At 40.5% G+C, this 13550-nt stretch overlaps 1 protein-coding gene across 3 annotated transcripts in view; it reads left to right on the top strand.

Annotated features, from left to right (window-relative positions):
- Positions 1-13550, top strand: part of SLC12A1 (solute carrier family 12 member 1) — an 85116-nt gene that overhangs the window by 69898 nt on the left and 1668 nt on the right. For all 3 annotated transcript variants that reach the window (XM_008143117.3, XM_008143116.3, XM_028147679.2), the window contains exons 21-24: positions 618-749; positions 990-1101; positions 6297-6383; positions 12466-12601. In XM_008143117.3, coding sequence (XP_008141339.2) covers positions 618-749; positions 990-1101; positions 6297-6383; positions 12466-12601 — 467 coding nt within the window. The remainder of the gene's footprint in view (positions 1-617; positions 750-989; positions 1102-6296; positions 6384-12465; positions 12602-13550) is intronic.

Genomic DNA, 13550 nt, shown 5'->3' with positions numbered 1-13550 from the left:
ACAGACTCCTTGAAAAGAAAGCAGAGGAGTAAAGCAGGCTGGCATTAGGAATGAAGGGTCATACAAGGTCAAGGTGCACATTATCCCTGGCTCCCTTTACAATCCGGGCATTCATGGAATTTACATCAAAACTGCACTCAAGTGAATGCATAGCCTAATGAAGGAATACTTCCAGTTCACTTGCTTATTTCAGGAAAACTTGATCATCACATGTTTTACTTTCAAGTAAATCTGAAAGTATGATTAAATTGAGTTATATTTGACTTTTGGAAAAATCAAGATTTTTCTTTTCAGGTAATTTAGCGTTGTTATATGTCTAAGTAATAATTCCACTCTGAGACCAATTACTAAGGACTTGAAAATAATCCACAATGAAAATTATAATCATAAAACCGATATCAAACATTTTGAACTACTAAAGGTGATAAATATTACTGTGGGATTCAACCTTTATCTCCCCTTTTCAGAGAAAAGAGCTCACTATTTACCTATAAGCATAAAAAATAGTTAGGAATGCATGACCCTTCCTCTATTTTTTCTAAATAGATTTATTAAAATGTTATTTTGTTTCTTTCCTCAAAAGACTAATGGATACACTACTTTCTCTTTCATCACAGACAGCAGCATTAACACCATCCAGTCCATGCACGTGGGGGAGTTCAACCAGAAGCTGGTGGAAGCCAGCACCCAATTTAAGAAGAAGCAAGGAAAGGGCACAATTGATGTTTGGTGGCTGTTTGATGATGGAGGTAAAATTTTCTGGAATGTACACTAGGGAGCAGAATTTCTGTGTTGATAAATTTAACAAACAACATGGGGAGGTATCTGAAAAAGATACCAGTTAAAGAATAACATTTCTGTGTTCTCCTAAGACTTTAAATGATTTAGGAGCTGTGGGTGTGGGAATGAAAAAAGAGGGAAAGCCGTAGTTTCCTTTCAGCTGGATATACTCATCTTTTCTGTCATAATTTACTCTTTTTTTTTTTCAGGGCTAACACTCCTTATCCCCTATATCTTGACTCTCAGAAAAAAATGGAAAGACTGTAAATTAAGAATCTATGTCGGAGGAAAGGTTAACCGCATTGAAGAAGAAAAAATTGCGTAAGTAACTTATCACTCGTGTGTTAGAACATTTTGGATGCTTGTTGTTCCAATACTTTAATTTATAAGAAGTGTACAAGTCTTTTGAGGTACAACAATATAATGACAAAGCCTCCATGATAGGCCTCATGGTAACTTGGTTTTCTGGTCAATAAATTATCTGTGCAAGTTTTCTAATCACTGTCTTCAAGTCCATTTACCCCCTGCCACAAGTGCTTTCAAAAAGGAGCCTCATCTCAGGTCTTGAATGACAGTGTCATTATCTATACTAACAAAAGGATAATATGCTAATTAGACTGAATAGACTGGACATCTTCCAGATGTCTTTCTGGACAAAACCACCACAGCAGCTGCGAGGGCCCAGGGCAAGGCAGCCATGGCAGCCGGCAGTGGTAGCAACAGCGGGGTGATGGGAGCGGCACCTTCCCCTGATCGGTCTGGTTGCCTCCCGCAGAGGTGGGCCTAAGCCGTCAGTAGGACATCCCCTGAAGGGCTCCCGGACTGTGAGAGGGGGCAGGCTGGGCTGAGGGACCCCCTCTGGTGCATGAATTTTCATGCACTGGGCCTCTAGTCTTATATAATGTTCACTGTGTTCTGACTAGTAAATGAACCCCAGAAAGGAAGCACCTGGAGGAATTTGTGTCCAATAGCTTCTTCTGAGAGACTTGAACTTGTCCATTCCCAGCAGTCGCTCTAGCACAGCTCACTTCAAAGATAACTGAGAGACAGTACCTGGTCCTCCTCCCAGCCCTGCAACCTCTGAGCTGCAGCACTTGGCCACAGTCACTATATTCATATCTGGATCTCATTTGTAGTTTGGAAGAGTTAGTATTAGTCTGTATCTTTACTCATTTACTCGTGAAGCGCTGATGGGTAGTTGTGAGGATAGCAAGTGTGCGAAGAATGTGGTGTGACCAAAGGTCTCTGGAGGAAACCTGAGGCAGGACCTTCAGCAGCCCTCAGTCCCGTGGGGCATGTCCAAATCCCGAGCCCTCCCTGGAACCTACTCCCAGAAATCACAAAATCATGATGGGCTCTTACTCAGTGATGTTTTTATATTTTCTTCCCCTTCTTAGGAGGTTTGTGTATTTAATTTCTCTTAAAGAGGGCCGTAATAAACTGGAAACAAATATGATGTCTATAACAATTATATTTTCTTAATGCCTCCAGTGTCTTATTGGGACAACTGATAAAAGTTGAAACTGGTTAGTGAGTTAGATGATAGTATGGTATCAATGTTAAATTTCCTGATTTCAAAAATTGTACTATCTATAAGAGAATGTCTTTGGTAGGTATGTGAGCAGGTAGATAGAAAGCAAGAAAGCAAGAAAGAAAGAAAGAAAGAAAGAAAGAAAGAAAGAAAGAAAGAAAGAAAGAAAGAAAGAGAGGAAGGAAGGAAGAGAGGAAGAAAGAGAGAAAGGTGTAGATATAGGCACAAATAAAGAGAGAAAAGGAGAATAATAAATCAAATGGGGCAGATCATAAACAATTGATGACTCTGGGATTTCTTAACACTATCCCTGCAATTTTTCTATAACTTCAAAATTATATAAAAATGTTCACTTGCCAGGGGCTAAAACCTCTAATATATAAAAATATATTGTCAACTGATGGTTGTTGGCTTCAATTCAATGCCAATAGGAATCCCAAATTTGGGGTGTGGAGAAGAAGGAAACTTGATTCAGTGCAAACAGCTCATTCATGATACAGCACAACTGCCAGGAACAGCACGGCTGTGGAACAGCATGGTTGTGAGATGGCTGTGGGGTGAGGTGGCCCTGGGGCGAGGAGGCTCTGCTCTGCTCCAGTCTGCTCCACCTGCACCTGTGCTGACCTGTTCTATGCCAGTCTGCTCTTCCTGCTGTGCTTTGCCCTGCTCCAGTGAGACTTGGGTGTTTCAGCTCTAGCTGGGAAAAGGTACTCTGTCTTTGGTGGATAGGGACAGTGCACTCTCCAAGCCAGAGAGGAGAGGACTTTTATACTAGTAGAGAGAAGAGAAGTTCCCTCCCCTGGCCCCTGACTGGTCTTTCCTCATGCAAATGAGTACTCCAAATCCTCGTAGTTTTATTGGTCCAAAAAGCACAGCCTTGATTGGTCAGAATGGAGCTGCTCTAATAGGTCAGTGAAGATGCTATAGCTATGCAGCTCTGATTGGACTGAGAAAGCTTCAGTCCTAGAGAACCAAGATGGTAGCATAGGTAAACACCTAAACTTGCTGCCTCTCACAACCACATCAAAATTACAACTAAAAGGCAGAACAACTACCACCCAGAACCGCGGGAAAGCTGGCTGAGTGGAAGTTCCACAACTAGAGAGGTGAAGAAAGCATAGTGAGACTGGTAAGAGGTGCAGAGGCACGGAAAGTGCTGGCACCTGGATGTGCTGCTCTTTTAACCAGGAGGGAGATACAAGCTCCCGCTTGCTCTGAACTCCAGTTCTGGGTGAGACTCTGGATGACCCAGACACATATGGGGAGAAACTGGACTGTCTGGCATTGGTACAGGAACGCGAGGGTGGCTTTCTCTCAGAGGTGCTCGCAGCGATCATTGTTCCTGCATGGGGGTGTGGGATGCAGAGACCCAGGGACCTCTCCAGTGCAGGGCTGACTGGCAGCCATTGCTGTTTGCTCTGCCCTGGTGATTCCCTGAGACCCCACCCCACCCAATTTACAACCCCACCCAAGCTGTGCGCGTTGGATTTTGCATATGAATAGCCTATCCTTTCTCCGCTTAAAACCTGTCAAACTGCAGCTGGGTCAGAGAGCCCCAGAGCTTCCAAAAGAAGGCCCAAAACCCGGCAGCAGCAGCCTGCCTTGCTTCACAGCTGGGCCTCATCTGGGCACTTCCAAACCCCATACAAAGAGGAGAAATCTGCAGATCTCTCTGTAGCTCCTGCTGGGTGGCCCCAGACAGTGGCTGACCTTGCACCTCCTTGGAGATCCAAGAGCCAGTGTACCCAGTGGTCAGAGTGAGACCATACCGGATTACAACTCTTCAGATCCATAAGAGACACACTCAAGGGGCAGACTCAGTGAGCACCAAAGCCCCACTGAAGCAAGTCCTGCCCCATAAGGTGTCTCCTGCGCAACAGATCTTCCAGTGTAGATACAGCTGGTCCTCACAGCCAATTGGCATGGAGGTCAATTCCTCCCAGTGATACCAACAGCAATCAAGGGTTAACTACAACAAGACTGTGCAAACAGCCCACAAAGGGGTGCACCAAGAGCATCCACCTCAGGTGACTGGGGAGGCTGAGACACTGGGCCCTATAGGACACCAACCACACAAGGCCACTCTATCAACTCAAGGAGACTTAGCAGCTACCCAGTAAATAGAAACAAACACAGGGAAGCAACCAAAATGTAGAGACAAAGAAACAAGTCACAAATGAAAGAAATGGAGGAAAGCAAAATATTGGATATAGAGTTCAAAACCCAGTTATAAGGTTACTCAAGAATCTTCTAGAAACCTCTGAGAAATTTAGTGAGACCCTCAAGGATATGAAAAAGGACCAATCAGAAATTAAGCATACACTGACTGAAATTAAGAATAATATACAGAGATTCAACAGCAGACTAGAGGATCACAAGAATCAAGTCAAAGATTTGAAATATGAGGAAGCAAAAAACACCCAACCGGAAAAGCAAAAAGAATCCAAAAATATGAAGATAGTGTAAGGAGCCTCTGGGACAACTTCAAGCATACCAACATCCGAATTATGGGGTGCCAGAAGAAGAGAGAGAGCAAGATACTGAAAACCTATTTGAAGAAATAATGACAGAAAACTTCCCCTACCTGGTGAAAGAAATAGACTTATAAGTCCAGGAAGTGCAGAGAACCCCAAACAAGAGGAATCCAAAGAGGACCAACCAAGACACATCATAATTAAAATGCCAAGGGCAAAAGACAAAGAGAGAATCTTAAAAGCAGCAAGAGAAAAACAGTTAGTTACCTACAAGGGAGCCCCCATATGACTGTCAGCTGATTTCTCAACAGAAACTATGCAGGCCAGAAGGGAGTGGCAAGAAATATTCAAAGTGATGAATAGCAAGAACCTACAACCAAGTTTACTCTACCCAGCAAAGCTATCATTTAGAATTGAAGATCAGATAAAGAGCTCCACAGATAAGAAAAAGCTAAAGGAGTTCATCACCACCAAACCAGTATTATATGAAATGCTGCAGGGTATCCTCTAAGAAGAGGAAGAAGAATAAAAAGGTAAAGTTAAAAAATTATGAACAATAAAGTGACAACAAATACATATCTATCAACAAGTGAACCTAAAAATCAAATGAATAAAAAACCTGATGAACAGAACAGACTGGTGAATGTAATAGAATCAGGGGCATGGAAAGGGAGCAGACTGACAATTCTCAGGGGGGAAGGGGTTGTGGGGGGGATGCGGGAAGAGATTGGACAAAGAGCTTACACCTATGGACGAAGTCAGTGGGAGCGGGGAGGCCTGGAGTGGGGTTGGGAACTGGGTGGAGGAGGGCTATGGGGGGTAAAAGAGGAACATCTGTAATAATCTGAACAATAAAGATTAAAAAAAGAAGAAGAAGAAGAAAAAGAAAGTTTCAGTCCTATTGGTTGAAATACAATCCCAATAATATCCTTATAAGGGCTGGCTCAGATGGCAGGAACACAGTGCAGGCAGGCAGTTCCGTGCAGGAAGCAGGTAGTTCAGTGCAGGCTTTTCCCTAAAGTGCAGTTTGTGTGAGAGGGCCCTGCTTAGAAACAGCTGCTAGGCTCTGCTTTTAAATTTGAGCCCAGTTAGCCACCAGGAGCCCTTCCTGGTAGGTATCTCTTCTCTTAGGGTCCACAATATAATTATCAATTCATCAGTAAACTCCAAAAATTATCAGCAAAATAAAAGGCAATAAATGTTAAAACTTGTCCTGTTTTCAAAGGATAGAGACACTTGGAGAGCTCTACATTATTTTCCCTGAAACATAAATGCAGAACTGGGTTTGCTATTTCCAGAGTCTGCACATACAGGAATTTCTCTTTGCCTTCAGTAAAATAGCTTGGTCCACACTTCCTATATTCATCAAGTACGATAATGAAAGTCAAACACTAACCAAAGCCTTTTCTGAAAACTAAGTGGAAATAAAACATGATTGCTTAAACACAAAACTCTTTGATTGAAAAGTAGCTAAATATGGCATGACAAAGTGTTTTTTCTTATATTTTCAGAATGGCTTCCCTTCTGAGCAAATTTAGGATAAAATTTGCAGAGATCCATATTATTGGTGACATCAACATGAAGCCAAACAAAGAAAGGTATGAAACATTTAACAAGGTCCATTTTTAAAATCTGTGATACTCTCTCGTTTTTATTTACTGCAGTGACTTCCTGGTAGGAGTTTTTTTTTAAAGGAATTTCAAATAATCACGAGATAGCACTATCAAGTCCATTCTAATGGAAGGAAAAGTTGTGTGGTGAAGATGAGCTTGAGAGGGAGGATTGTAGAAACACAGTTTAGCTGGCATTGTAGAATTGCCCTTCATGTTCTAGGTGTCTATGGTGGCAAGATTAGCAGGAAGTGCATGCTGAGAGGATTCTAACCTGAGCAGTCAGGGCGAGGTTTCATTATTTAACGTTACCGGTGAGGCATCCGGCTGGAGAGCTCTGGTGGAGATGTGGAAACAGCTTGTGTCTTTTTGGCACAATGATAGTATCGGCCCTCCATGGCCATTTGAGCTTTCAGGCACTAAGGATTCAACACTTGGAGCCTCTGAGGGCCCAAAGGCATTCTTTATCTGAAGCCTGGCAAGGAAATGTATTCGCTCCAAAATCTTAAAATTGCAAAATAGAAATAACTGTTTAAATGTCTTCAAAACATGATATCATTTCACCCCTCTTTAATTGTTGAATTTGTCACACCAATGATATTTAAAAACAATGTGTAGGTTAGGTCTTCACAGGAGTTCCCAGAGATGCAAGAAGATTATCTGTAAATTATGGCTGATTGTAAGTTAAGTGAACTACTTAGAGTGATAAGTTAGCAATTACGTTTTTGATTGTATACAGTGCAAAATCATGTTTATTATTGCATCTGGGTGTGATTTTGTGTGTTTGATTTGGTGTGGAATGAGGCCTCCAAGGATTAGAGAGAGTCACAAAGGTCTCAGTGTGTCTCAGGTGCTCACCTGCCTGTGAGACCTCTTCTCCTTTCTGTTGACCATCATTTCTCCGTCCTGTTCTGGTTGGGTTGCCGTTCCATATTACATTCCTCAAGTCTTCATCCTCTTCCTTATTTTGATTGTTATCCTATATGAGCTTAATATCTGAAAATCATCCAAATTTAGGATGCATTTTTATTTACTGAACAACCCCCTTGAACTTCATGCTGTTTGAGGGTATTCATGATTCCTCCAAGGCTATGAGGTCACTTAAGATGGCTTTACAAAACACCTTAACTATGGTAGCTATAATCGACAGGGTTGACCTAGGTTATTACTATGTAATATTTCCTCACATCATATATACCACTAATGCATTCCTATATTTCTATAGTTATAAATACTTAGGAAAAATTAAGAACACATTTATAGTTTTCCTTTGTAAGTGGAATTAATATTTTGATATGAACTGGGTTTTCATGCAATCTCTGGTAGCCTTCCACATTGCATTTGAAGAATTTTAATTCCTAAGTCATTGCCTCTTGGCATTTGCAGTGATGTGATCAAATGAGCTCATGTATGGCTCTAACTGGTGGAAATGCATTCTCCTTCATAACACAGAAGGTCCAATAGTCCCTACTATGTGACCCTTAGGAACAGGCCAGAACCTGCCAATGCTCTGCAAGCGCAGGGCCATGTACTGTTGTCTAGAGGGTAGTCACAGTGTCCCCTACTCACTCTGGATTTTCTATAAACGCTGGGTACAAATTAGTCATCTACTTATAGCTGAATTATTCTTTTTTTTTAAATATATTTTATTGATTTTTTACAGAGAGGAAGGGAGAGGAATAGAGAGCTAGAAACATCGATGAGAAAGAAACATCGATCAGCTGCCTCTTGCACACCCCCCACTGGGGATGTGCCCGCAACCAAGGTACATGCCCTTGACCGGAATCGAACCCGGGACCCTTCAGTCCACAGGCTGACGCTCCATCCACTGAGCCAAATCGGTTTCGGCTAGCTGAATTATTCTTGATGTTGTTTGTATTATCAGCAGCTAAGGATTGTCCTTATTGATTAACTTATTCCTGTATCTTTACCTCTTTACCCATCAACATGGTTTTCTCTACCCAAGTCCTTGTTTCCTTCCCTTCCTTTCAAGCTAGTCTCTGCCATGGTCACCCTCTCATACCCATAATTTCTGTCCTGTCACTGAGAATGTTGATGAACTTCTTCCACTAAACCATGCCTCTTCATTCTTTGATTGCCCAGAATAGTTGAGCCACTCTTCATCTTACTACCCCTGACCTTTGTACCATAGTTTCCACTTTTCAGGGATTAAACTCTATGAACTGTAGTAAGAAGCAGAGACCCAGGCATTGTTGCTTTGTTCCTGGTATTTAAATTTTATTTTAGACACCATTTTCATTGGGTGTTTCTTATATAGCCTCTTCATCCTGCAATGAAGAGATTATTTCCCTCTCCCAGGAAAAAATGAATTCATTTTCACAATCTTGGATATTTTTTTCCTGATATTTCAAAGTGTTGAGGAAGATGGGGGAGTAGGGGTCGTTCTTACTGAAATTAAAGAACTTTTGCAGTAATGTGCCCTCATATTAAGAAGAGGTGTGCTGGAAGCGCGATCCTCCTCTCTTCAGACTCGGCTCTAAGTGATGCCATATTACTTTAGAGAGCAGTCACATATCTGGTGTGGGCAATGACTGTTCCAATATTTGAATGTAAATTTTAGAACAAAGAATGGTAATTCAGTAAATCTTACATGTGGCCACTGGTAGCACATCTGGCACTTGTGTGATCATTTAAAAAGGCCACTCCTCTGTTCAATTAGAGAAAGAGAACTCTTTCTCTGGGCTGATGCAGCCCTGGGCCCAGGGCCCAAAGCTTAGAGCACTCAATTCCAGCTCCCATCTGGGCCTTCTCGGCTGGGCAGTCCTTATCTACCAATAACAATTATCTCCTGATCACTGGTTCTTTGTTTTTGTTTTTGGTCACAAGATACCAAAAATAGTTTGTCAGCAATTTCCATGTTGAAAGCTGATGTTAAATGCCCTTAAATTGTGTTTAGTAAATCTTTCAACTACCCATAAAACATCAGTAAGTCTTGATGGAGACATTTTATCACAGAAAAATTATCTATAATATGATAGAACAAGGGTGAGAGGGAGTACAAAAGCAGATTTAATTCGAAACTAATTGAGCCAGGAAAAATGGAAAAGCTCTCGTGGTTGGATTTCATTTTTTATTGTATAGACCGAATTAAAAGTCATAGGCCAAAAAGACAACAATCTTTATCTAGAAATCAAAGAGAAACTAGAAGCCATTAACTAGATAATTTAAAGATGCTAGAGTGGTCATAAAAAACAGCTAGTACATTAATTGGAAAGAAGAAATCTTATATGAATTAAGGCAAAACTGTACACAATTAAAACAATTTTAAACTTTGTTATTATGAAGAACAAGATGAGGAAGGCAGGGCAGCTGTAAGTTAATTTTTAATTGAATTAATTCTCATTTATTTTTAATAGCATGTAATGCTTGGCCTACTCTACAGTCAATTAAAAAATAGAAGAAAATTAATTTAATAAGAATCAAAATAGAAAGCTTGAGCTAGCTTTGGATCACCTAGCTAGAAGATAGACAATTACTAGCTGGTTTGGCTCAGTGGATAGAGTGCCAGCTTGCGGGTCCCTGGTTCAATCCCGGTCAAGGGCATGTACCTCAGTTGCAGGCTCCTCCCCAGCCCAGGCCCTGGTTGGGGCCCTTGCAGGAGGCAACCAATTGATGTGTTTCTCTCACATCAATGTTTCTGTCTTTCCCCCTCTCTCCCACTCTCTCTAAAAATCAACGGAAAAATATCTTCAGGTGAGGATTAAAAAGAAAGAAAGAAAGAAAATTACCAGCTCCAGGGCGAACCTTAGGGTAAAGAAATCAAAAATAAACCTAGGCAAAGAGTAGTAAGGGTTCAGAGAAAACAACTGGGCAAATACAGCCCCATGATAACCTTCTGTGTCACTTTAAGCATGTTTCAATTGCATGTAAAAGAATAGAGACTTAAGTAATAGAAATTATGTTCAGTCAAACATCACTGAAAAATCCAAGTGTATTTTGGCTTTCAGGCAAATCTTGATCTGGAAGGTAAATTTTGCAGCCAAGGACTAATTCTCCTCCATTCTCTCTAATGTACCTTCCATTATGAAATCATCAGTCAAAGTTGATTTTGCTAATAAAAATAAGATGACTGCCCATAGCAACCAGGACTACATATTTGCTAATTTGTGTTCAGTGAGAAAGTTTGTGTCTTCTCCAGTCATTGAATTCAGGTCATAGGCACCACTTAGGTTGTACCAATCTAAGTCACTGCACCAGTCGCCATGGTCAAGTGGAATGCTAGGTCCTCGTTCATCAAGCGTGGCTGGGTTATGTGCCCATGCTGACCAACCACTCTGGCAGAAGGGATAGAAGAATTGTGCTGACTGGCTGATGCTGGGGATGGAGTCATTCCCACCCAGACTATAATGAGGAAGCACAGTATAAATGCTGAGGAGACAGCCAGCAACCTTCATTACACCTTCTATTTCTTAGGAAACTATTTTTGAACTGGTCTTTCTGCATCTGGGCTAAGATGCAAAGAAAACGCTTATCCTGATCAAAATAGGTGTATAGGGAGTTTAAACAGAGAGCCTCTCAGTTGCTAACCTCAGTCCTGTGGCTGTGCAGTAAATGAATGCCTTGATTTTACAGGAACTGCACACTTTTCATAGCACTTGCACCCAAATCGTCACACTGACCCTCATACCAATCCTCATGCCAGCTCTGAACAGCCATCGTTACCCCCTTTTATAGCCAGGTTTCCCATGTCCAGGAGGACAGTGGAAAAGCTGGAGGTAGAACCCAGGCTCTTCTCTCCTAGGCCAGCACCTTTGCACTGATACCACCAAAGATCTCTGAAAGCCCAGCACTGTTGGAATGAACTGCAAATAGAAGTATTGTGTGGTGGAAAGAATAAAAGGGCATATCCATCTTCTTCCTTCCTTGTCATTATCTACCATTCTAAATAAGCCAACTTCTCAGAAACCTACTGCTTTAAGTATTTTTCCAATCTTCAACAAAGGCACACTGCTAGGCATACCATACTCCTTTGTAATCTGTGCACTCTGATCTGAGAATCCCAAATCACCTCAACTGAAGAGATCATTGAACTCATGGCTTCATATTTTGATTTCTTAGCCTAACAAACAGCACATTGAATCTAATTATCACTCATTCCAAAGTTACTAAATTATAAGTAAGCTACTTTATATAAAACAGAAGAAAAGTATTTACATTTGAGATCATCTTAGAGTTGCATATCAAAGACAACTACTCTCATAAATTAATAAGCTTTGTTTTGCTCTATCATTTTAAAAACTAGATCTTATGAGACTGTTATTAAAGATGAGAGTGAGATTTTTCAGCAATTTTTTAAATGTCCCACAGTGCTGACATACTACTAGTTTTCTAGTAGATAATTTCTTCTTAATTACTCCAAAATGGCCTCAGGTTTTTAGACATTAAAATATTATTGATTTTTGTTCTTTCTTTTGACACGCACCTGGACAATAGTAATTTGAAAAGCTCAGGCAACAACAGCAGAAAGACAAAGGCTGCATTATCTGCAGCCAACATTCAAATAGTTCTATAGCCATTAAACCTGTGGGACCCTTGCCTTTCTCCCACCTGCCCAGCGCCTCCTGCCTGCCACGAGTGGGAGTTGCCATGTGGACGGAAGGTGAGGAGGGCAGCCCTACCTAAATCCCCAGGAACCTAGTTTATCTCGTACATTAATTCACGCAGGTCTTCCATGGAATCTGTAAAATAAGCTGATGGAAACTCATTTATAGGCTAAAGTGTCTACATAACAACTGTGTCTTTGGCTATACTACGCAGAAAATGTATTTGCGGAATAGTTACCATCTATGTGTTTGTGTGCTTATACTGAGGATCTAAGACCTAGAAGGTTAACAAGGCCTCAAACCTGTTAAGGCCTTTCCTTGGATAGGGAGGCAGTACTATAGTCACGGTTTTACTCACAGCATGTCCCTGGCAAAGATAACTCTTAAAAGATTTGCATGACATGCAGCTCTGATCTGCAGCCAACAGAGCCAGTCAGACCTAGAGTATCTGTGAAATAACGCGTTAGCTTCCCACCGTGAGGCCTCCTTTATACTTCCTATTTCAGCTGGAAAGTCTTTGAAGAGATGATAGAACCATACCGTCTCCATGAAAGCTGCAAAGATTTAACAACTGCTGAGAAATTAAAGAGAGAAACTCCATGGAAAATCACAGATACAGAACTGGAAGCAATCAAGGAAAAGGTAGACTTGTTTTCCCTAATTTCTACTTTGCTCTCTGTCTGAAAAAGAAAACAGTGGTTTTCTTAAAGATCAAGAAAAAATGTATCTGTTATAGGATTTCATTATTTAAGATCCAGGATTCCTGCATTTTTCAAATGCTTTTCAATTATACTACCAGATATGAGGATTTAGAAAACTTTTTATTCATTTAATATAAAATCAATTCCTTTTAAAGAAACACAGGTTATTAATAGATATTTTAAAATCTCCTCTAAGTTTAATTTTATAGAATAGGAGACAGACCCATCAGTCTAACATAATTTAAGTCAATATGTATGCAAAGTAGATAAAGATAGACACACAATTTGACCAATAACAACGAACATTAACCTGATAAAGATAGCGATGAAAACTAGCATAGGGACCTAAGAAAATATGAAATTTGTATAATGAAGCTGAAAGTTGGATCAGGCACACAGGATGGGTATAAAATGCTGAGCTTTTCTAGAAAACCCCACAAGATGGGAGTTACCCCCATCTGGCCTGCAATGAATGGAGTCATGATGATGAGAAGATGAAAAGGGCAGGGACATAGAATAAAGTAGAAGAATTGGCATTTGAGTTGGATTGGACATTCAAGGGAAAGGACTACAAGGACCTCTAAACTACAAAATGTAAATAAACTACATTAGGAGCTGAAGTTACAAATGAGAGCAAGAGATAGTAAAAACCTTTCAAATTTAGGAGAATATTTACTGAGCTAAGAATCATAAACTTTGTGTGTAATAAACTGCCCAATTCTAACAAGGACTTTTCATATAATTGAGCAAATCACATATCTGGAATCACATTTCTGAAACCAGTGAAATATAATAATAATATATATTATTACTCTTATCACTGCAAAATAGTTCATTGTAATTATTTTCCCAAGTTAGTCTTTTGGTGATATTTTAGTTGAAACCAGTTC

The sequence above is a fragment of the Eptesicus fuscus genome, chromosome 5 (genome assembly GCF_027574615.1).
Source record: "Eptesicus fuscus isolate TK198812 chromosome 5, DD_ASM_mEF_20220401, whole genome shotgun sequence".
NCBI lineage: Eukaryota > Metazoa > Chordata > Mammalia > Chiroptera > Vespertilionidae > Eptesicus > Eptesicus fuscus.
This window is presented reverse-complemented; position numbering and strand designations above follow the sequence as displayed.